This window comes from Tyto alba, unplaced genomic scaffold, assembly GCF_018691265.1.
Source record: "Tyto alba isolate M040663 unplaced genomic scaffold, T.alba_DEE_v4.0 Super-Scaffold_42, whole genome shotgun sequence".
Taxonomy (NCBI): Eukaryota; Metazoa; Chordata; class Aves; order Strigiformes; family Tytonidae; genus Tyto; species Tyto alba.
The window spans coordinates 39,397,005-39,422,287 of record NW_024881318.1 but is presented as its reverse complement, the minus strand read 5'-3'; the positions used below and the strand labels follow the sequence as shown (position 1 = coordinate 39,422,287).

The following is a 25,283-nucleotide window of genomic DNA, read 5'->3' as shown; positions in this document are numbered from 1 at the left end:
ATATGAGTAATTTGCCCTTCCCTCTTCTGACAGGCATGGGAAATGCAGAAATAACAAAGACAGCAAAATCTGGTAAAAAGCCTGGAAATTTGGTAATTCATAGGGACATGCTGTTTGCTGTGATTTCAGTCCGTAGCAGATGCCGGAAAAATCAGAAGTGCCAAGCAGCTACCTATTTCATATACTTGACCCATCTTGATTCTTCTAAGTGCCTGCTGGATCATCAAAGCATCCAGTCACACCAAAAGGCAGCAGGAGGTATTTCACATCACTTGAAAACTTCTCCTAACATTCACTTATTAAAGATCCAGTCCTAATCTCGTGTTTATACTGAGCTAGAGGAAGGAACCCAATTTTGATAGCACTAGTGACCCTCCGCTCCTTCGCAGGCAGGACACGAGGGATGGCCAGGCAGGCTCGGCTATCTGTACCTGTAGTTAAAGCACGATAGCCTTCTGCCATCTTCCCTTTGGCGACCAACCCACGCGACCCGTTAAAGTATCTGCCACCCTCCACGCCGCGACCGGGGGGGAAGGGGGGTGGGCACGCTTTAAATCGGCTACAAACGGGGGTAAGGAAAGATTTCACAGGGGAAGGCGCCAAGAGAGGACTGACGGCCGGCTGCCCTCCTCCCGCCGGCCGGGCAGGGAAGCTCGCCGGCGCGAAACGGCAGCTGACGGCAACGCCTACCCGCCGTGCCCGGCGGCCGAGCAGGGCCCCGCGGCGGGCGGTGCGTGTGCGGCCGCGGGAGGGCGCGGAGCGGCCCTTCCCGTACCCCCCGCCGCCTCTGCCGCCGCGCGCCCTCGCCCTCAGGGCGCGCGCGGCGACCGTTGTGTGTCTGCGCGCTGAGGGCCGCAGCGCCTGCGTTTCTCCGGCGTCGCCGGGGCAGGGTTTCGCTCGATTTGGCTCCGTGTCACACACAGATGTGACTCTTGTCTGTTCCCTGCAAACGTACAACCGTGACGGCTCACCTCCTCCCGCCTTCCTTTTCCCCCCCCCCCAACCCCCCCTCCCTCCCCCCCAACAAAAAAACCCACCCTTTTACAAAAATTTCTTCAGATCCCACATCGAGCAGCAGCCGCCGCAGCAGAGCCCCGGGAGCTGATGGAGCAATGGGTGGGAAGCGGGAAGCCGGCACCACAAGCGAAAACTTTTCATCTGTCTAACTTTCCGCTTCTCTGTTAACGCTCTCCCCTCTCCTCCTCCGGCTCCTTACCCCCTCTTCTGGGCTACGCTTCTTTTTCCGCCGTGTGTCTCCCTTCTCTCAGCCCTCCCTCCACCTTTCTCCTTGCCGCCTTCTCTCTGGCTCGCTCCAGCGGCGCCTGGAGCTGATAAGGAAGAGGAGAAGCGGCGGGAGAGGCTGCAGCCGCTGCGAGGAGGAACCGGGCGGAGAAGCGGGAAGGGGAAAGAGGGAAGAGGGAGGCAGAGAGGGGCGGCCAGCCCCGCGCGGCGCCGCCGGCCGTCCTCACCACGAAGTTGGCGGCGGCCGCTGGGCGTTTTTGACAGCTGGGCGCGGGCGGCCTCTGCCGCAGCCCCCGTCTGGCACAGAAAGTTTTTGGGGGGAGGGACGAGGCAGAGGGGGTTCATCTTTTCGCTGCCCCCAGACTAGTCTTTGCCCTACCCTTTGCTTCCCGGTCTGCCGTCCTTACCCGAGAGCGTGGGGTTAGGAGGAAGCAACGCTGCCCTCTCAGACCCGCTCGCAGCCTTTCCCCGTCATCTTCCCCAGCCAAACAACCCAACAACAACAAACCAACCTGTGGAGGCTCTGACCCGAACCTGGGTCCCTCCTCCCCATCACTTCCAGCTCTCCCCTGAAAGCTCTTTCTTTCTCTCTGCTGCTCGGGCTCAACTTTGGGGGCTGAAGTTTTGGAAGACTTAGGGCGGGGGGGGAAAGAGAGAGAGACACTCGCTACTACTGCTGCTTTTATTATTATTTTATTTTTTTTTCAGGGGGGAGGGAGTGTGGAGTATTTCTGTTTTTTAAATCTGTATTTTTTAGTTCAAGTCACCTGAAGGGGGGGGAGAGGGGGGAAGAAAGCGAGAAAGAGAGACGGAGGGAGAGGGGGAAAGAGAGAGGCGCTGAAAGCCCAGAGGCAAAAGAAGGGTGCAGGCACTGCCGCTGAGAGGAGATCGAGAGACAGGGGGTGCACTTGACAACCAGCATGCAGAGATGGTAAGAAGTTTCCAGCAGCCTTTCATTTTTTCTAGCCTTTACTTTGGTTTGATTTGATTAATAAATTGTGCAGTAACACAAGCAGCCGTGCTCGCTATCCGGTGTGTTTCAGCCTTCAAATAAACAAGCAGCCGGGCAAGGCGAAGGAGGATAATAAATAAATAAGCTATGTGCTGCGTGGATAGGGGGAAAAAATGACTAAGAGGCTGTGCTAAACTTTAAGTGAGTTTGGGGGGGTTGAAATGGGATGGCCACATGCTTTCTAAGCCTTCTTCCCACCACTAAAGGTGAGGGGCTAACGTAAAAAAAGTGTGTGCATATGGAGGGTGGGAGAGCGAAGGTGGAGTGGGGTTGAATCGGACATACAGTGGTCTGATCTTTTTTGGAATCCACCTTTTGCTCGGAAATGAGTGAGGTTTGTACACAATGTAAAGGTAACCTTTGAGAACTGGAGAAGGAGCTGTGTGTTTGTGTGTGAAACATCGCCTGAGGCAGGGAGGAAGAAGTGTAAATCCACCTTCCCTCCATAACTCTCTTCTTTTTGTTGTGCATGTGCTTGCAATTTGCACCTCTCCAATCAGAGGTTGTTAGAAGAACTTGCAGAGTTATGGTGATGCCCTAACTGTAAAAGGGAGGGGGGAGCCCCCAAAAAACAACTTTGAGCTTACTTCATGGGCTGTGCAAATGCATGTCTCCTTCACGGCAGGGGTTTTGCAAAGCAGTGTTTCATGGACTCTGAATTGAAAAATTAAAAATCTAAATGACTGAGGATCTCATTTGACTGAAGTCCGTTTGTCTTGGTTGTGATGTGAGGATAGTTTAAACAGCTGTGAAGAACGAGCATATTTAGAGCCACGACTAACTTTAACTTTGATTAATCATAACTGTTTGTGTTAACAAGTGGACTGACCTCAGTGATGAACAGTGATCAGCTCAAATTCAATGGAAGTATATTTTCAGTCACTGTTTGACTACTACCTTGCATTCAGTCAGCTTTTGTCACCTCACTCCAGGGATGTTCCATATTTCTCTTGCGTGCCTTGAATATATGTATATGCACACACACACACGTGTTTATATATATGTCTATACATGTATATGTGTGTGTACATATATGTATGTTTGTATATGCAGCACTCAAGCTATAGATACAGTGTGTGTCTGTGTGAATGAAGGAAGAGCTTGAGATGGAGGGTTTGAATTTTTCTCTTCTCTCCCTAACGTGACATGTCTTGTTGCAGTGATCAAAGACACAATTGGAGTGTAGGAGATGCAACTGTCAAATGTAGGCAACAATAAGAAAAAAAAAAAAAGGAAAAAAAAAAAAAAAAAAAGAAGGGGAAAAAGCAGCATGCGCCCAGGACTGTGGTTACAGTAATGCTGACAGAAATTAAAGTGGTTTTGAAAGCAGCATGCGATTTATGATGGTTCCCATTTACCCTAGAGTCAAGCTGTTGTAAAATTGATGCACAAAAGACATCATGTAATAATCCGATGTACCCAGGATTAAAGTGGCAATGAGTGTCTTTTTGTGTGTGTGTCTGGCCGACAGTTAAAATGGTTTGAAGCTATTTTTAAGTAAGAAATCAAAGCAGGACATTACATATTTCTTTTCTTAACCTCTATTTTATCCTTGCATAGCAGTCGTTGAAATATTTTTTAGTGGAAGTGGGTTTTTATTTCTCATTATTCATTTCCCATGTTATAACCCATCTCCATAGATGAATTTTAAAATGGGGTAGCATTTTTGTCATAGTTTCAGAGTACAAATGTTCACAGTTTAATTACTGTGTTCATTTCAGACAGTAATATTTAATAAACCTGACCAGTAGATCTGCACAAGAATACCAAGTTCCTGTAAAAGTATGTGGAACTTTCCTTACCCTTAAAAATTGCAGGAATTTTTAATCTGAAATTTAATGGGGCATATGAGCAGTCTGATACACTGTAGTTTCATTTTAAACTGTCCAATATTACTGAACCATCTAGCTGTATCTATATTCTGCTTTAAATTCCTAAAGCACATGAATTTTAAAATTCACTCACTAAATATTTCAAATGGTCCATCTTTACCTGATCCAGATGCAGAAAAATCTAAATGTAAATTATAACCTAATTTGTTAGGAGTAAATTTTGGAACTCCTTTTAAGACTTGGGATTGTGAAAGTGTTCCTTAAGCACATGTCTTACACACATAACAGAAAAATCCTGCCTTGGTACATTATTTTGTAGAAATAAGACACTCTGACATTTGGGGGGAAAAAACTGAGCAGAACTATATCTTTAATCACACTGCCTTTTTATTATTGAGGTATTTGTGAAAGACGGGTATGTGATTACATTATACAAACTAAAGGAACAGTCAAAAGAAGAGGTGACTATTGCTATATTAAAATGTAAGTGTTACAGTTTGAATTTTCTAGTGAGTTTTTGAGTTCAGTGCTTTACATAACATTTTGTCCTAATCTTGCTTGCTGTCAGAGATGTTTCATGGTTGTGCAATTGCTGCAGTCAAGAATGCCAATTTGCATTCCAGGAGTGTCATTTGATTACTTTTATCTGCACAGCTCGAAGACCAGCCCAGACCTCTCATTTCATCTTGCCATGTCACGAGTCAGTGCTGTGTCGTCTTTTCAAAAATCTGCCTGATTTAGACAAGAAAAGTACTTTCATGTTCCAGCCGCAGTCCCCTGCTAACTTGTCAGCAGCAGGATATGATTCACTTGGGCCCAGAAGAATGGTACAGAGACGAGGGTTAGGCGGTTCAATAAACCCATGGACAGGTAGTGTGTGACGTCCCAAGAGAGCTTAAGTTAATGAAGAACAGGTCTGCTTAGTTCTTCACACTCTGACCTGGTGCTGTCCCCACAGTTTTCTCATTTGATCTTTCCCAGCAAATTGATCTTTTCTAGTACTTTTTTGCCTTCCAAGTTAGTCCTTGTGGGACTGAAATTAGCAGAGCAACTTAAGTTGGATAATACAGCTGTTCAGAAGAGAAGAAATTGGACACTAGCTCATAAAGGGGGGAGGGGAAAGGAGGCTATTCTCTCTGTTGTTACTCAGAATTCTTTTTTTTTTTTTTTTTTTTTAGTTAGACAAGTTCACAATAGCCATACTACACTGGAAGTTCACTTTCTCTCTTATTTATAGTCTGTATGGATGGTCCATTGCACACTGCATTAAATGTGTATCGTTTAAATAAAACAAATATGCTTGCAGCATAGATTGCAGATTTGCTTTGGTATTTATCAGTCGAACTTGCTTGTTAGAAATTATTTGCTAGTCTGTAATGAGACTTTTACAGTTGTCATAAGACATTTTAAATATCAAATGCACGTGCCAAATACAGTATTTATAGCCTGCTAAATTACTGTAATTCTTTAGTATCCAATACTGAAATGCAGTGAAGATTAAACAATAAAAGCCATTACAAACAGTATGTGTAAATATTATGGTAGGTGAAAATGCAGTCAGCAAATTACCACTGGCACTACTGGTTTTCTGGAAAACCAGTATATACAAACTGGTTTTGAACTAAGACATTCTGTACTTAAAATCTGGGTTCTCAAATGGGTGTATAGTATTATCTATTATCCTTTTTTACATTATTTTGCACTTAATAATTTGAAAGTTGAATGGAGGGGAGGTGTCTGTATTTCAATACATACATGGCTAGGTTGTCAAACAATGTAAGATTTCAAACTAGAATCTGGTAAATAAAGTCTAAGTTGGAAATTATTAACAGGGTCTTCAGTATGCTGAACAATAATAAGCAGTATTTAACTTTCTCAATTTCATAGCAGATGTTCTCACATATTATCCATGTCCTTTAAAGTTGTAGAATTGTAAACACTGCTGAATGAAAACAAGAACACTTATTATGTAAGGGAAACACTGCTCTCGCTCTCAGTATTACTTTCAAAAATGGGAAGGAACTGTAAAGGATCGTTGGTCAGTTAAGTTCCTCTGGAGAGCTAGAGGGAGCTTCATGATTTTATTAGATATACCATAGGTAGGAAAGAGGGAAAAAATACTGTGAATAAGGGAGGACCAGTTATTAACTTTTTTTTCAGAGGCAAAGATCTAGTACTTGGACTTTGAGGTGGCGTGGGTATATGTTACATACACATGTACGTCAGTGGCATCTGCGGCCGAATACAGAACTTGTCAATTTCAAGCAAAACAGAAATGACCAACAACAAAATAATTACATAAACAAGTCCAAGTAAAACATTTGATTTTATACAAAACCCTAAATTTATATTTTTTCACCTTAAAGATGGGAGTTTCTGGCAGTGTCCCTTTTCCTTTTGCACACTGGACACTGTCACCAGACTTTGAAGTCTTCTCTTTGCTGGATATTGTTTCATGAAAGAGTCCTGACTTTCAGTCTGCAGGTTTGCACGTGGCTTTTGATTTAATGTTTTAATTTGATTTAATGTCCACTATTAGTATGTGTTAGGAAAAAAATATGCGTGTCTGGAAATAAAAAAAGTTCTCCATAAAATATAAAACAAATAGAGTGTATCTGTCAGTTTGGAAAAGTGTATCACTTCCTAATTTAGCCAGGAATTTGTACTTAATTTAGAGGAATAGTATTTAACATGGTTTAATAAAAAGCATCTGTTTAAACCTTGTATTCTGTGTCAGTTTCATCCCACCTGAATTCTGACATATTTGTTCTAAAAATGCATTGATCGTAATTGCTGCTTAACAGTTATATGGCAGCTTTTACAAGCATTACTTTGGACAAACTTATTTACCGTTTAAGTAAATCATATAATCCAGTGAGATAAACTACCAGATTTGTCTCCTGTATCTCTTACAGGGTAGCTCTCATTATGTGCCATGCTTAGTAAAAGCCTTTATTTGTTGATTATTAGAATCTTAGTACACTCAGGAGTTCTGCAATAAATTAATGTGGTTGTTCAAAGAGGTTCTCTCATTTTAGAATCTTTCCATAGTACTCTCATCACATGTTATAAATATGTATATTTTATACTCCAGATACATATGCAAATACTTTTTTTCTTATTCCAAGTAAATCAAGGTTTTTCAGAGAGAATTCTTTTCATCTGCAGCATCTATTTCAGTACTTATGTCTTGAAATACTTTATGTAGAAAACCATAAATTCAGATCATTTAATCATATTTGTTTCTGATTTGTTACTTTAGAGAATTCTTTCTATTTCTTTTTATTTTTTTTTCATGGAGTTAAAATGTTCTACTATATACTTAAATAGATTTTTGTCAAAAATTATAAAAAGCTAGAGAAGTTTTAAAAACGTGCTGGGCATTGCAAATATTTTTTAATTATGAAAAACAGAATGTCCATAATTCTGATTTGTAAGTCATAAGCCAAAAGAAATCAAAATGCCATAAGCTAACCACTAAAAAGTTTTAAAGTCACCATGGTCTGGTGCACTGTCTGAAAGTTTAGGTATGTTTTTGCAGCATATCACAATTGGCTACGTTTACAGTTCTGCTGCATATAAACCTCAAGAAGCTAGGCCTGTTAGAATTCTTCAGCTACGAGAAAGTTTTAGATGGTATGCAAAACATATTATGAACTGTTACCAGCTGTAAATGAAGCTGAGTGTATGTATAACACCCATCATGCTGTCAGCTGGAATCACACTGAATTAGTGTTTCAACTTTATCATATTTGTCAAATATGTATTATTTTGAAACTTGTGATTTGTTCTTTTAGTCAGTGCTTTTCAGTGTTGAATACAAAGATGTAACAGCAAACAAAAAACATTTTTCCCTTTTGGTGACCTGACATTTGCCAAAGTGCCCCATGCTGAAGTTTCTTTTCAGTATCTTTTTTTTCTTCCAAAGCCAGACATGTACCCAGACACAAAAGCCTCTGTGTATCGCAAGCTGTTTTAAATATTGTGACTCGACGATGTGGTGTCCTTTCTCTGCTTGAGCCAAGGATCTCTGCTCAGTGTCTGTGGATTACCAAGTCCCTTCTTTATTGTACCTCTTGTCAGCTATTCCTATTCATTTAACCTTTCATTAGTGTCTGTGCAGCTTCACTGTCTGGAAAGGCAAGGAAAAACCTAAAGGCCTACTGTCACAGTTATTAGATTTCTCAGTTACATCCCAGCAACCATAAAGGAGTAAGAGTCAACACTATTGTCATGCATGCTGCTATCCTGGGGTGCAACGCTTCTGTGCATGTCAAGGACATGTGCCACATGTTGATAATGCATCCAAGGGATAAATGCACAACATGGGGGATAAACCAAGGCTGGCACTAATGAGCTTTGTAGGAGTTATTGCAAAGACAAACAGTTGTGAAGGAATTTTGCTTAAAACGCCAAAGAGATGGACTTGCCTTAAGTGTTGCCAAGGCTTGCTTGTGAGGTACTTGTCAATCATGTTAGTTTCATTTAAGTGCCATGTACAAGGGAAAAATGTTTTCTATGACTAAGAAATGTATTGCTTTTCCTTTTTTAAGCTGTCAGGATAAAGTGTACTTGGAGTAGTCCTCAATAATACACTTTATGACTATTTGTTCTGTTTACTTGGTTTTGGATCAAAACCTTCAAGTCTTCCAAATTATTTGAAAAAATTTGCAAATATTAATTACAATGTATTGTAAAATATTCTTGTTAGCAGATCTTCAAATTCACTCTCAGTATTGTAAAAGCATTGACATAGTCTTGTCTGAGGCATAAATTTGGCTGAGAGTAACTAGGTGCATCTAAGTTGTTTCTCCTACATTAGCCACCCATAGAGACAAAATTTTTAGTTACGATGCTGCTTCCTCTTTCTGCTGAGGCACATCTTCTATTCAGTCCAGTGCAATATTCAAATACAATTTTCTTTTAAAGTTCCTGTGAAGTTCATCTTAGCTACCCTATTAACCAAATCCAACTGAACTCTAACCTCTCAGTTTTTACAATAGTAAAAAAAATACATGCTTATTACTGACCTCTGTATTAGATGACCTTTTAGAATGCATCTTAATTAGATTTTTATCAGTAGTATTGTAACAATATGATACATAACTTTATATGACTTTCATAAGGATATTTTGGTCAAAACAAAATTAGACCTACAGATTCATAGTTAAATGATAATTTAATAATTCCCCTTAGTACTGTGTAAAGCAGAAAGGTCTAATGTTGATCCTATTAATGGGAAAACTGAAAGTGGGGAGTAAAGTTATATGAAACTGTTGAATAAAATCTAGTCACCTCCTTTTGACTGTCCATATAGCACACTAAGAGGATTGTAAAGATGATAAATGTAGAGGGCTACTGAAAAATTCTTACAACTTCCTTGTTTCAGCTGCACTGTTCAGATTGACATCATCAAAAAGTGTGAGTGGTCATCATTTATTAATTGGAATTCTGGGCTCTACATTTCTGATATGAAAGAAGTGAAGCATGGCTGCACCTTTTGCTTTAGCTCAGAACATCGAAGCAAAGTGACTGGCAATATAGTAGTTGATACAGGAACAAGTGCCTCCACAAAAAATTGTGTTTGAGAGAAAATTCAGCAAAAATAATAATTTCATTTTTCTTGTTCAAACACTACGAACATTTGTAATGCTGATACTGAATTCTACTTTCCTCAAATTAGAAGCTGATTTGAAGTAGACAAATATTTAAATGGAACTAAATCTTCAGACATGGGCTAGAACAAATGTAGTAGTGCCTACTTAGTTTAAAACATCCTTTCATTACTAGACTGATACTAGCTTTGATGAATCTAAAACATACTACATGGTTTCCAAATCAAAGATGAAAGGGCCAGTTAGGAATCAAATAAATTTTCCTGTTGAAATGTAGCATTTGACATTTAGAAAGATGTGCTCAGCATGATGAACCACTTCTCTTTACTGCAACTAGCCTGGTGATTTTTGCAATAAAACTACTTTGAAATTTAATTGAGGTATAATAAATATAAGGTAAATTAATCTGGAAGTCCTGATTAGTGCCATTTTTGAACTAAGGGAAATATTTCACTGAAAGCGCTTTTTTCCCCTTATTGTTAATACGTGCCAGTTTTCCTTGCTGAGTAATTACTTTTGTAGTTGTTTTGATAGATTCTTACTGGTCTAACTCCACTGGCTTTGTTATGGCAGTGCACCAGTTTTATTAAGGAAAGGTTTTGTTATTCACCTTACTATGAAGTTACTGGTATATTCCCATTACTAATCAAATGGGCATATACCCCATTTGTATGTTTGAACAGTTGTTATGATTATGTACAGTAATTTATAGTCTATAATACAGTTGGGCAGTGATTTTATGCTGATCTGATGCCAATTACATGTTTCAAAGAGCCTACTGATAATACTTAACTTTTCAGAATGAGATTCTGTACAGAATCCTGGAGAGCATCGTGGAAAATGTTTTGTTGTTCTACTGAAGACGTTAAGTACTAGTAAAAATTAGCAAGTATTACTTAAGTATAGTGAAAACTTAAAGCTTTCTTCTGTTCAAGGCCATGGCCATATTTCAGTTAGCAGCTGTATTTTGAGTTGGCTTTTGAAGATGCCTTATGCTGATGTCCCTTGCAATATGACTGATCAAAATAAATGACACTACAGTGGCTAAGTGATTATGTAAGCTATGTGAAGAGGCTGAGGAATTTATGGTTTTCAGTACACAAACTGGCATTAAGATTTTCACCACACTTTGGTGCAAATATTAAAAAGCAACGTGTGAAAGTGCCTATGTGATGTAACTGAAGGCTTTTAAGGGAACTTAAGTCTAAGCTGATATAATTCATATGGTAAGGCAGCAAGAAAGTTAAGGAGGAACAGGAAGCAATAGCAAGTAAGTGATGTGTGATATCTCCTTTACTTAAACTGCTAATTTTTAAACTTTTGCCTTGAGAATGTAAGTTACAGTCTTCTCTATTTCCTCTTACCCACATGTAACTTGTACTGCTTTGCCTACTAGCAGTTAAAATAATTTATCAGCTGGTATATTTAAACAATTTATGCTATCAAATGCTTATTCCATAAGCAGTAAGTTCTTCAGTTGCTGAGTGGCCACTCAGAGAGGATGCAGATATGCATCCTTTTTTGTTGCTTCTTGGAATGCTGTTGGCTGTATGAGGGCAGCAAGGATGGGAGAGAGCTACTTGGTTCATCATTTGGCTTGGGTGTCAGAAAGTGGCAAGAAGCTCTTTGCCATCTCCTGCTAATTGATAGCTTTCGTGAATGGTAGTCTTTTGATTAAAAATAAGAGGGAAAAGTCTCTGTGATGCTGGTGATGGCAGGGAATGAGGTGAGGCTGATATTAAAGTGCTGAAGGAGCTTGAACAGGCTTATATCTCTAGTCACCATAGCAGCAGGGGATGAGGCTTGCTTCTTTCCTACTCTGCACACCTTTGCTGTCTTGTATGCTACTTGTGTGTCGAATTTCATAGCCCTTTTCCTATTGAATGTTTCACAGGTCTGGGATGAGTTTTGCATAATGTGTGAGTTCTGTGCAGCATTTGGAAGTCAGTGGGCTATACAGAGGATTTGTGAGTGTGTTAGATAAACCTCTGGAACATACAGAGTTACTGTCTTCCCATTGTCAAACACTGAGGGTCAAAAAAAATGAGTCTTCTCATGCAGTTGTTCCCAGACCTGTGAAGAATCTAATCACAGTAGATTGAACAGTTGCAAGAAACCCGCTGAGTGGTGAAGTCAAGAGAACTGCTCTTGTCTTCACCTTTATGGATTTAAGCCTCAAGGATGTGATGTTATACAACTACTCATCTTCAGACTCCAGTTTTAAATGTAATTGGTTTTCAGGATTGTTTTTGCTCTTGTGGTGATGAATTTATAACAAAGCAACACAAATTTAGCCTCGTAACAAGCAAAATATGCATGCTCCTTTGTTTAACATATTGCAAGAATGTTTTTGATTTAATGTGCTTTTTAAAAAATACATCTGTGTCATGTATGGAAAGATGAACTACAGATGTACTAGAAGTCAAAAACTTTCCGAAATTCTGCTGCAGCTTTCCTGTGGGTATGTGTGTGTGTGTGTATGTATGTATATATACAATATATATGTTATACACATATCAAATATGTATGTCTATAAATGCATTAACATATAATGTACACATATATACATACACCAATATACATAGTACGCACATAGTACATACATGCATGCATACATATGAATGCATATTTATATATACATATATATTATATATATATATGGAGGTTTTTCTGGACAGGCATTTTTGTTACCAGGAAGGCTTTTGTGGCAGTTCTGGTTCTTGAGTATGACATAGATCAATCCGCAAATGTGTCTGTGAAAATTAGTGCACTGCTATAAGGGAAACCAAATATTGTACTTCCCTTTAATCTTAGGAGAAAATTGTCAGAAATACTGGTTTCTGCTTGAAGTTTTGTATTTCTTGTTTTATCTATATTGTTCTTCAGCTTCCTTATCTGTTTAGTATGTTATAAAGCCTCTTTCTTAACATTCTCATAGAATTTGTTGTGTTTCCTTTGTGAAATATATTATCTTATTCTGTGATTTTAATATGTTCCCATAAGCATTACTTAAACCAAAACCAGTATTGTGAACCTGTGTCTTATAAATATATTGCAGTAATGATAATGAGACCTGCTAACCAAGCCTCTGGTATCTCTTTAATTCTGGGAACCAAAGATGACCATGCCAGCTCCTGTGGATATTTTCCCCGTAAAAGCAGTGTGGGATTGGATTTGTAGAATCCCTGCATTTTTCGTCTACATTAGGGATCTGCTCTCCTTTAAGAAGTCTGATGACTTCCATTTATGATGACAATATTGAATGAAAGACATGACACTATGCCTTTTGTCATACATTATAAGAAGAAGAATGACAAAAAGTGGTCTGGCATCTCATTGGCTTGCAAAAGAGGATCTTCATTTATCTCGGGGTCTATTGCTGTTATAATGTACACTGAAGTATATTGTGTTTATATTATCATGGAAATGTTTTCGCAGTATGCAGGTTTAGTTAGTTATGTTATAGAAAATATTTCTGTTTTTTCTGTGAAAAAGTTTCAGTACTATGAATATTTGAGGAACCTGCTGTTCCTAGTAATACAGTCTTGGGAAAATAACTGTTTGTAACTGAGGCTGATTCTAAAATAATGGGAAATACCGGGTGTTGACAAAATGCAGTGCCAGAGTGGGAACAAGCATAGAAAAAGTTCATAAATTGTGTGGAGGTTAATAGAAGCTCAGCTGAAATTAAGTCATGTTACTTAGGAAATAACCTGGTTTACTACCATTCATGTAATTGCAGTGTTGCCAGTCACTGAGATAGGTATGTAGAATTGCCGAGTCCTGTGTGAACAGACACAGGTTCTGTTTAACTCGGGATCAGGCAAGGTAGAAGTTGGTGCATTTAAGGCATTAGTTTCATTGGAAGTACTGGGTGTTTTGACAGAGGATTTGCACTGTACTCATTGCTGGCCTTTGGTACTTAAAAATCTCTCAGTTAAGTAGCGTATTGAAATTTCATCTCAGGAAGTCAAGAAAATGTGTTACAAACTTGAATCACAGGCTAAAGCCAGACAGCATTCTAGGACCTTTCTCAAATGGAAGCATGGTATATGTGTGGTAGTTCAGGATGGAGTGAGCAAACGTAATTTGCAGTTCATTTAGAATGATCTGATGGAACAGATCCTCTCCTATCAAAGCAGTCAGTATGAGATCTCACACTGACTACAAAAAAAGTTTTGACTTTTTAAGTTCCCGATTCTTGTGAATATGCCTAGAGAAGACTGTTACTGCAAGGTAACCTTTAGTGTGAATTTACGGCTTGTGAACTAATTTGTACTGTCCTGATCATATGTAGGTTACTTCACTTTCAGTCGTGGCAAAGCTACATGACACGTGCTGTAGGCCAATTGACACACTGTGAATCTGTATCCTGATCACCTGATGGTTACTTCTTTGTGTAGTTATTTTCTAATAGTTCAAGAATGTTTTGCCTTTGGCTTTCATGAGCTCGATGTCCAGTTGTAATTACCAGAGCTGGAAAATGGTAGGGCTGTGGTATTAACACTGCTCTGAAGGGATCATGGGAACTTGAATCATGGTATGTATTCAAGAGGGTTTTTTTAATGTCTTACGCTAAAGACAGCTCCTCCATGAATAGTGTCTGAGTCACAATGCTTGTTATCCAAAACCTCATATGACTGAGAAAAAAACATCGGAAAAGAAGTCTAGTTATTCTTCCAGAGATGAGACTTGTATGTACTGAAAGGGGGGGCAAATTTATTATAAGTGATAGTTGCAGAGTTAAAAAACCCCACAACTGAATACATATCAGTCAATGTGTGGTCTGCATAATATTATCATCTGTAGCATGTAGTCATACGTTGATTGTGAAAGATGGAAATGTGGGTAATATTGTAATTCTGTGGTACACTGTAATGTTCTCAAAATACAAGCCTGTTGTAAATAGAACAAAATCTGTGGATGAACATCATAGAATCATAGAATACCATGTTGGAAGGGACCTGAAGCGTCATCTGGTCCAACCTTTGTTGGCAGAAACTTGATCTGGTTGATCAATGAAATTCACATTTAGAGCTCTATATGATTATTTGTTCTTCTGAGATGGATTGTAACTCTGGAGTGCACTGAATTGTAGTATCTTCGTATTTATTCATACTAGGGTTACACTATTACTTATTTACAGCACTTGAAATGGACCAGTGCCTTTTGCATGCAGGATCAATGCCCACAAAGTATGCAAGATGAAGTCTTTCTTTCTCTTCAAGTGAAGCTAGTTTTTTAAATGTACTGTTGTCTTTGTGAGACTGAGAGAAATCGGGGTGTAGTTTCTAAGGCAGACATAATTTAGACAAGGCTAACACAGGTTGGTATTTTTGAGGTGTGTTCAGATGCTGTCAACCCTGTTTCCTTCTTTCCCAAGATTAGTTTATTTTTTTTCTTGCTATGTTCATGAATTTAACTAGTGGTGAATGTGGCCCACCCAGCTACTATGCAGGTTGTTAAGCAGACTGCTTCTGGTGTGATGTTAAAGGTGTTGGTGTAAAAGTGCTATGTGTTCTTCATGGGAAGCCCTGCCTTTGAAAATTTTATTTCTTCCCTCACACAAACATAGTGTGTGACATCACAGGCACACTCTTTCCAAGTATTTGGCAAGGACCATGATTTTTGTTAAAGATCTGATGGAAGAAAAAGAGGGTTAATGTCAGGTTTTGTCTAGATGGGACATGGTATATGCTGACAAAAGTATTTCTGCCAACAGTGCTGTCATGTTTCTAAGTAATGTTAGCTAAGTTGATGGAGGTAGCATTATTATACTCATTTTGGAAGGACGGTGTGTATTTTTTGTTTTAATTTTGTCAAAGAGTGTGAAATTAAAGAAGTTATGTTGTTAGTCCTTATAAGATAAGTACCAATACTGAAGTATCTGGTTTGTTTGTGTATCAGGAATATGTAAACTGTTTTCCAAACACTTGAAAAAGCTAAAAAAATACTACTGTCTCTTATGCAAATATTAGCTTTCTGAATTTCAGCCTGGAAAAGCCTATTAATTATCATAATTTAAACTTAAGGCATACTTTTCAAGATATCAGTCTCACAAATTTATGTACTTGGAATTTCATTTAAAGATTCAGTTTCAGTTTATCCTGTTTCAGAAAACTGCAATCATGGGAATTCCTGCTGAAAAAATGGCATTAAAAGTACTTCTTTGTAGGGAAGATGGCAGAGCAAGGAGACCCTTTCAAACATCTGAGTAAGCTTATTTAAACTAGTTGAAGTCTAATTCTTTCTGTAGAATGAAACAAGACATCCATAAGGTTAATCCTTATGGACTTTCCCATTATATCTCATTTGGTGACTTGTTGGTTTCTTAAATGAAAATGTTTAGAAACTAGATACCTAATTGAACTGCTCAGAGTTCACTTATCCTGAATTTAGTCCTAAAGGCCCTTCCAGGAGCTATCAGTTGAAGGCATGTTGATGATATGTCTTTGACACTAATGTTCTTTTTTTTCTAATGCCAAGATAAGTACTACTTCTATAATCCTTGCCTAATTTATTTTAAAATTGATAGAATTTGGTGTTTCATCCCAGATTTAAGATCCCATGCCCAGAGTCATTAAAGAAATCTTCTTTGATTTATATATATGTTTTGTCATAATGTAGTCTTTAGGGAAGAATTACACCCTTTCACTAAAAGAAAAGAAACCATTCAAAGGACTGAGTTTCTTTTTCTTAATTTGTAATATAGCCCATTTTGGTGCTGCAGGGCAATATTTTTTCCTCTCCAGCTTATGAAGGGTGTTTCAGCTGAATATGCTCATACCTTTAAAAATCATTTGGTGTGAGAACTTTTTAAGTTAGAGGGTGGTGTTTTTTTTTTTTTGTTTGTGTGTGTGTGTTTTTTTTTTTTTTTTTTTCCCCTATAATATAGTATACCCTGCCTTTGAGCTTTCAATTTAAGTCTTCTGTCATATACTGCCAAAAAGTTTGTTCAGAGCTCTGTCTGTGTTGAAACATGTATGCCTGTCCCAGTGTCATAACTAATTATATACCTTGTATGCTTACTTCTAGTAATTGGAGAGTAGACCTACCGCAGGATAAATTTTAGTATTAGATTGTATCTTGGGGACATGTTACAGAAATCAAGTTTCTACCAAGCAGCAACTTGAATTTGTAAACAGATATTACTATTTTAAGTGCATCATCTCATGATTGTTTCTCGACATCTGTGTGTGTTTGTTTTAAACTCGGGGAGAAGGTATTTTTGAACTGTACCTCTGTATGCATAATAATTATAAGCTACTTCTCTTCAACCACAGTATTCTGAAGACTCTGTTGTCTCCACCTGAAATTAAGGTCTTTTGTTGCCATACTGTCTTTCTGCAAATTTTGTGTGGTAGTTCAAAACTTCGCAAAAATGTGTCTGTGCACAGTGCCTGGCTAAGTTCTGCTTGTCTGCAATGCTATTTTCAGTTCCTTACTTTAACAAAAGAAAAAAAAAATAAAAGGAGAGAGAGACTGGCATTTTGACCAGGAAAAAGGTATAAAAGAGTTATAGGGAAAAGCAACACACATTTCATCTTTTTCTTTGCATTATCCTTTGCTTGTGTTGTGAGTGTGTATATATACATATATGTGTGTTTGTGTATCTATAAATTTTCCTATGTATATGCAGAAAGAGAGAAGGAGCCTTGTGGTTATATGTAAAGTTTTACTTTGTGTGCTCAGCTAGGCTAGCAAACAATGACATACATACCAACATGTATAAAATATGTGCTCCATGTCCATGCCTGCTGAATGAACATTTTGCCTGTCTTAAGTCTCAGAGCTTCATGTCTTATTGCAATTAAAGTCTTAGGACTGAGCATTTAATGTTAACTATAGATTACAGTATTGTCAGGATGTGTTCTGATGTTGGTCTTTGTTGAATTACGAGACTACATTTTTATGGGAATTGCATTGCTACTTGCTGTTGTCTATTAAAAACTGTTACTTTCATAGAGTATGTATCATTGTTTTAGTAACACAACAACAGTAGTGCTTGGATTTCTCCTAAAGATATATTTAATTTTTTTTAGATAAAATAGAAAAATAATGGATATATCTATGATAATGATGGGAGTTTTACAAGGGAACATTTTTTTATTTGTTTGATAAGGAAATAAGTCTCATTATGTGAAGCTTCAAGGTTTTTTTTTTAATTAAAGGTTTCTTAGATAACTTACTATGTAAGCTTCTGTGCTATCTGTTAATTTCTGTGTTCAGAAAGCAGCATGATTTTGTCAAATGAGTTTGTTACTTGGTGGCATGTTCAAAATCAGTGTTCATTAAATCACTTACTTTGGAAGTCAGACAATTTTATCTTCCACTTTCCTCTCCACAATAGGCATTTCTTAGAAGGTTCAGGGGAGGAGAAGTCTGGGTCAGTCTGACCAGAGAAAGTATAATGCTGTCCCACATTCCAGTTTTATATGGTTTCAGAACAGAGTTAATATTGCTTGCTAAGAAAGTTGAGTGTACTGCATGTAAGATCTTTAAGCAATTTTTAAACTTCAGTTTTCTTTTTCAAAGTTATGTAGAAATCTAGTATCCTAATTTCTTCAGAAAAAGAAAAGATTATTCACAAATACAAAAAAGCATACTTTATATACAGTTTTGTTTTTTTTTTTTTTAGTATTTACCTTGTTTGAACTTAAGCCATTTTATTCTCTTTCTTTCTCTTCTGTTTTTACAACTCTCCACTCATGCATGGATTTGAAACACTTAACCGGAAAGTAATTCCAGTGATGTGAAAATTGGACATAAAGTTGTCTGAGAAACAAGGACATCTTACCGGGGAAGAAAGAAGGCTGGGTGCTTTCCTATACCACAGTCTGGGGAATTTGTCTTCTGTATCTATTGTTCATTCTTACAGTCCTTGACTTTTATTCTTTTTTTTTTTTTTTCCCCCTTTGTTTGCTGTAAAGGAAGAGGACAGTTTCATCTCTATCCTTCAGTCACTTTGCATGTGACTGTTTTAGCCTTCTTTCAGCCAGATGAGATATTTATGGTTTTCTTCTTCTCCCTAAGCTGATTTTTAAGTCTATCATTCCTCTGGAAACATTACCTCAAGGTTTCCAGAGCAGTAACAGAGAGAAACTGACATGAGAGTTTTCACTTCTGGTCACAGAAATCTTAGTTAAGGAAAACAAAACTACAAGTGGTAGCAGAGGGCCATGGAGCTATCAGTCCTAAGGGTCAGAAGGATTCTGCATCAGTTTCATTCATTCTGTGTTTGAGAGGCCTGTCATGCCACAAGGACTAAAATTTGAAGTACTAGCTCCAGATTTCTTAAAAGTTAATGACCCTCGCCAGAAAATGATTCCAACTTGCCCACAAATCTGAGAGAGGTTTTCAAGACCTGGCAATTAGTGTGTATCAGGGCTTCTGTATAGAGAATTAGATTGTAAGCTGATCGGTCCAGTAAAGGAGAATGAGACAGTTAATAGCAGTATTGATAAAGTAAATGTCATTTGACAATAACAGAAACCACTGTATCAGTAAGCTAATTGTTAGTTGACAGGAACAGAAAACTATTAAACTATCTAAAACATGTAGAGGAATGCTGCCTGCAAGAAAAATTACTTTTCTTCCATGTAAAAAAACACGTGGCAGTAGAAGAAAGTGTTGCCTGGTGGTGTTGTCTGTAACGTAGTTGAACATAATACCAGATTTATTTTGTCATTGTTCATGTGGTAGACTTTACCACTGTTACATTAATCAAATGTTTAGATTATAAAACTGAAGAGTTGATAATATCCATTATTGCAATAAATACTTATTTTAGCCACTGCAATGATAATTAGTAAGCAGTGCAATAATTATAATTTCTTCTACATTACCTTTTCATAGGGGAGAGTAAGGCAAGATCCTCTGTGGAAAAGAGAACTTAGTTTAATTTGCACAAATACAGCTTGATTTTAAGTTAAACATGTAAACAATGCAGAAATAGATTGAGCTATGAGAAATGGGATTGACTTTTGAATTTTGGCCACATTCTGTCTCTTAGTTCTGGAATTATGTGCTTAGAGGAACCAAAGGAGGTTTTGCGCACTTGTGTTATGGGTATGGTACAAACAGAAAAATACAGATGCGTTTTACCAGTAGTTATTCAGTCTGCTGCTGGTTTCTCTCTGTCATCTTTTGTCTCAGTTTTAAGCTTCAGAACAACTCTTGATAAACACAGAGAAAACTTCTCCAATGTATCAGTATCCTTTCTGAAGGTAACTTGCAGTGCTTTATATTTTACTCCCCTCTTTGATTCAATTTTTTAAAGCAAGTTTATTAAAGTTTTTTGAATGTTTTATAACACATACAAAAAAGTAGTAAAACATTGAAACATCTTGTTTGATGACATCTTACTTATCATTGTGTATTTACTGTGTATAAATACAAGAGCATATAAAACCTTCATCTAATGTACCTGAAAAAAAAAAACTGGGTGGAGAAACTCGGAGACCTGTGTGTATGGCAGTGCTGTTGCCTTTTGCTAGTATGCAACGTATTACTGAGTTAGGTCTCTTGGGAACACAGCATTTTTAAGCTCCACAAAGTTGAATGACTTTTGTTGTGCAAAAATCCCTAAAACCAAAATCCCATCAAACCAGACCCCCAGCATCTGGTTTTCATCTGCTCTGATTGTATCAAGAGGAAACAATCCCATGTAGATGAAGAGTTGTATTCACCATGAGTTAGATCCCTAGTGTGTTCACAAGGGTTGAAAGAACCAATATCCAGAACTCGGAGGAACACTTGTCTGACACAGTTACTGAATGTAACTTCTTTTGTTTTTCTAGTGTCACATTTGTACTTCCTTCATTTTTCAAGAGCTTTGTTGAAGCTAAATGAATATATTTTTTTTTTTAATCCAGAGTTACATAGAGGGATGTTATGCTTTTGTAAAAGAAAATTGCTGTATATTACTTGATGCATATCAGTACCATCAGTACCATATCAATAATCTCTCAAGGGGAGAGTGTGGGTCTGATTGCCTCTGTTAATACTTATTCCCCTTTCCCATTCCCACAAATGCCCATCAGACTTGTGATACAGTAACAAAAACTCAGATGTGAACAGACTCAGAAACATTGGTGCTGTCTGGACTGGAAAGGAAGAATTCCAGAAACATGATAGATGGTAAAATGAAGCCCTTCCCCAGTGTGAAATGAAGTCCGTGCCTAATTTGGAGATAACAAAACATCTGGTTCTGTGAGTGGTCAGACCTACTCTGTAGATCTGCAGAGGACTATGATATGTCTTGTTCATATTTAGTATTTTGGAGTACTTGAACTCCAGCTGTGTCCCTTCTGATAAACGATAAGCTGTAAGAGAGACATGGGGAAAATTCAGGTGTCTGTAAGCAAAAGGCAGCAGGAAGAAACCAAATTAGTGACACGGAAGGAACATCTAATGGATTTATTTTAAATGAAAAAGTGATTCCCTAAAGCCTTGATATTTATATCAGTGGGGAATGAACCATAGTAAATTCAACAGGTGCAGGCAGGAGCAAATATCTTCACTGGTTTGGGTAAAAAAATAGAATTTAAATTAGAGTGAATTAAAAGCAATGTAGTCCAATAACTAAATAGTCCAACAGTCCTCAGTGTTGCCCCTAAATCAGTGTAAAATACAGTAAGATACAGTATTGTGGCAGATTTGTGTCAGGCCATTAATACAAATACAGATTTGTCTCCCTGACTTCAGTAGAGACTTATATCTGTCCTTAGAACTTTGCCAAGACATGCCCTGTATGAGGTACTTTCTTACAAATTGCATATGCTTCTTGTGCTTTATGATCCTCTGTTTTCCGTAATGCCTGATCTGGACATGTTGACTTTTTCTCAGAAGATGTCAGTCAGATGAATATTACCGGTTGAATTGAATCCCATGTGGAAAAAGTAGGACTTTCAGCAGATTGATAAGATGTATGCAGCTTCCCAGTTGCTGTAATTGATTTCATTGTAAGAATGCCGACTTTTACCTGCTAAGGCTGTGGTTTCTCTACATGAAAATGTTTCCTTCACCAGGTGGAGTCTTAGGAGTATTTGTGTTCTCTTGAGCCCCTCTGCATGTACTAGTGCTTCTTCTGAACTCTTAATTAAAATAGGTGGTTTATTTGAAGCATGATTTTTCTTACTCCACTGTCCTAACTAAACTTTGAATCAGTCAGCCTTTATGATTGCTTTGAATAGTAAATTTATGCATGCCAAAACTGGACAGAGGAAAAAAAAGTAGGTTGTCCACAGATTGTTTGTACAAAGGAACTTAAATTCTTCCCAGCATTCTATACATTTTCTGAAAACTACCTTAAATTAGATGAAAATGCTTAGAAAAGGACATACTATTCAGGAGTAATAAACCTTAGTTTTGTGAAGATGGCATTTCTTGAGGTTGCCAAAACATGCTTAAGTGTAACAAAAATTTAACAGTCTGGGACTGGGTCCTAAAGTTACTCAGAAACATGTATTCATATTAATCCTACTTCACTAAGTGAAAGACTTTTTCATTGCTTGTTATAGGTAAAAATGATTGCCAATAATGACTGTGCTGGATATTGATAAATGCTTAGTCAAAACAATGCAACCTAGATAGATGGGTCCTGTGAATTGTTTATGAAGGACTAAATAGCCCAACTGTAAAATGATACCTCACACTGCCCTTGTCCTATGTTCAGTCCATGAGGTGCTTATTAGATTTGTGGATTTGATGAGTTATCATTGTCTAAGGACCAAACTCCCACCCAGCTGCTCACTTACTCCTTCAGTCTGGACTCCTCTACTCCCCGCAAGCAGTGCAGGGGGATGCAGAATGGCACGTTTACAGTCAGTCCATAACAGCTCCTCTTTGCCACTCCTTCTCACGCTTCTTCCCTGCTCCAGCATGAATCCTTTCATGGGCTGCAGACCTTCAGGAAAAATGCTCCAGTCTGAGCTCTCCATGGGCCACTGTTCCTTCAGGGAATATCCACCTGCTCTGGTGTGGGGTCCTCCACAGGCTGCAGTGTGGACATCTGTTCCAGCATGGTCTTCTCCATGGGCTGCAGAGGGATCTGGCACTTGGAGCACCTCCTCCACCTCCTTCTCTGACTGTGGCCTTCACACTGCTTTTTCCTAGTCTTTTTCCTCTCCTCCTCTCTGTGTTCATTGTGTTTTGCCCTTTCTTAAATGTGTTTTCCCTGAGGCACCACCATCTTGGCTGAGGGGCTCAGCTGTGTCCTGCGGTGGGTCCACCAGAGCCAGCTATGTCCAACACGGGGCAGCCCCTGGCTGCTTCTCACAGAGACCACCCCTACAGCCTACCCATTGCCAACACCTTGACACCTACATCACCACAGTTGAATAAGATAATATGACAGTACTTTGCTTTGAATTAAGATTTGTTAATTTTTTACTTCAGCATTATACTTACTTCGAGAGTTTATGAACTGTTACTGTTTGGTGGTGGTGGTGTATATGAGTTGTTTGGGACTTTTTTGCTTAACTTCTGAGTCATTCCTTAACTTACGTGATTTATAGATTGGTTGCCCACAGCAGTTAGCATGGAGGGAATCTAATTTGTTCCACAGAAAAAGTGTGGGTTTTTGTTCTATAACTGTTTTGATATTAGCATACAGGTGCAACCAAGCATGGGTATAAGCAACAAGGTTTGTGGAGGTATGGTCTGTAACAATACAAGTCCTCACTTAGGACCTGGCTCAGTCAGTCACTGGAGTAGACACTCCGAGTGTAAGCATAGTCCCATTCCTGCCAAGTATAACAATTCTCTGATTATTAGCAACAGAACTGTTCGGTGTAACTAAGAGTATTTTAACTGTTGTACATAATGTAGGTCCTAGCTGGAGAAAAATTCCATGCTTAGAACCCAGTACTCTTGATTATACAAAAAATGATGTGGTGCATTCCTGTCTTACAGACAGTAGGAGTCTGGCCCATTAGTGCTGCATGATATCTAGGACCTTAAGGTCTTGTTACCATGATTATAATTTAACATTAAACTTACTAGGCTAAAAAAGTTGTAAGACATTTATTTTTTTTCTTCTTGTTGAGTCAGGTATTTTTTCTGATAGTCATTAACTGTTAGAAGTCTGTGTTCTTTTACATTGCTTGGCTTGCTGTTTGGCAGTGTTATGTTTTGCTGTATTTGCTTGGAAGGCAAAGAGTTTCCTATGAAAGGTGAATTTTTGGCTGTCTGCAGTCCTTTCCCAATGAGGTCCCCTTGAGTGGAAGAATATGTGGAGGGATCGGCAGTGATGAAACTTTGTCATCTTGCCCTACATCTCTCCGGATGATTAGTTCTTTGATTGTCTGGGTAATACTGTTAAACTATGTCTAAATATGGAAAGAGAAGACCTGCTGAAGATATACTTATTTGCTGATTATCGAGGCTAGTCCACCATGACTTTCATCAGTGTTGACTGGTAAAGTTTCTTTGTCCCAAATTTGCTGATATCTCACACAAAAAGAGGCAATTACAAAGTTTTGGGAACTTCTTCATGTCAGCCATCTTGGGAAGTGCCATCATGTCATCTTCTCTCTCCAGTTAATTAAAATGTCGAGTTTTGAAGCCTGCTTCATTTTTAACGAAACAAGCACTGTGAATTGTTTGCAGTTAGGCACTTTGTACATGCAATTATCTCTAATTAACTGAATTCTGTTCCCTATAGGTTTGCAATAAAATATCTGGTATGTGTTTTTGGAGGAGGCGGTCAACACTTGCTTTTCTCTTCAGATTTAGATTGTCTTGTGAACCCAGATAAATGAAGCTATAAGGGAACTGGCAACATGCACTGTTTTTGTAAATTCATAACTGAGGCATAATTATAAAATTATTGACTTGAAATACTGAAATACTTAGTTTAAAACCTTTTTAGCAAACAAATAGATAAAGTATTTCTTAAAAGACCACATGGATCTGTTTTATGACTGTATTCTGGAGTTCTCCAAAGAACTGTAAAGTTTTTAACATAACATTTTTTATTTGAGGTTTTTGTTCTCTCTTGTTATTATGGAATGTATGCAGAAATTCCTATGACATGTTAAATTTCACTTGAGTTTAGCAGAAATTGGCCCCAGCTGTAAGTTTTCTTTATCCAGCCCCAGAGTGCCTGAACATAGAGTACTTCTTCCAAAGGCAGAGGTTGTGTGTGTTCTGTCTGAAGTCTTGGGCTGAGCCAATCTTGACTGTACAGAATAAATTCAAGACAGTTTTTCTTGATATTTTTCCTATGGATTTACTCCTACCTCTGTAAAATCATGGCAAAACACTTGCTTAGTGCTGTGTTGTACTGGTCTCCTGATGCCACAGCTTCACCAAGTCAGGTGGACCATTGTACAGTCTATGGTATCTTCAGAAATGCCTTGTACAGGTGCATATTTCTTTTTGCGGATTTTTTATATATGCATGATAATTTGTAGATAGGGATCATAGAGCTCGAACAATAATACTTCTCTTTAGTTATATATTCTTAACTGTTGATCAGCTGCAGCATCTTTTTGTTTCGTTTTGTTTTGTTTTTTGTTTGTTTGGGTTTTTTTGTTTTGTTTCATTTTTTTAAATGGGTAGGAAAGGTACCCTAATCAT

The 25,283-nt window shown here is 38.2% G+C and overlaps 1 protein-coding gene across 1 annotated transcript in view; it reads left to right on the top strand.

Annotated features, from left to right (window-relative positions):
- The first annotated feature begins 2,015 nt into the window (after positions 1 to 2,015).
- Positions 2,016 to 25,283, top strand: part of BNC2 (basonuclin 2) — a 340,578-nt gene continuing 317,310 nt past the window's right edge. The window contains exon 1 of the mRNA XM_042804705.1: positions 2,016 to 2,173. Within this exon, the coding sequence (XP_042660639.1) occupies positions 2,171 to 2,173 (3 nt within the window). The 5' untranslated portion in view covers positions 2,016 to 2,170. The remainder of the gene's footprint in view (positions 2,174 to 25,283) is intronic.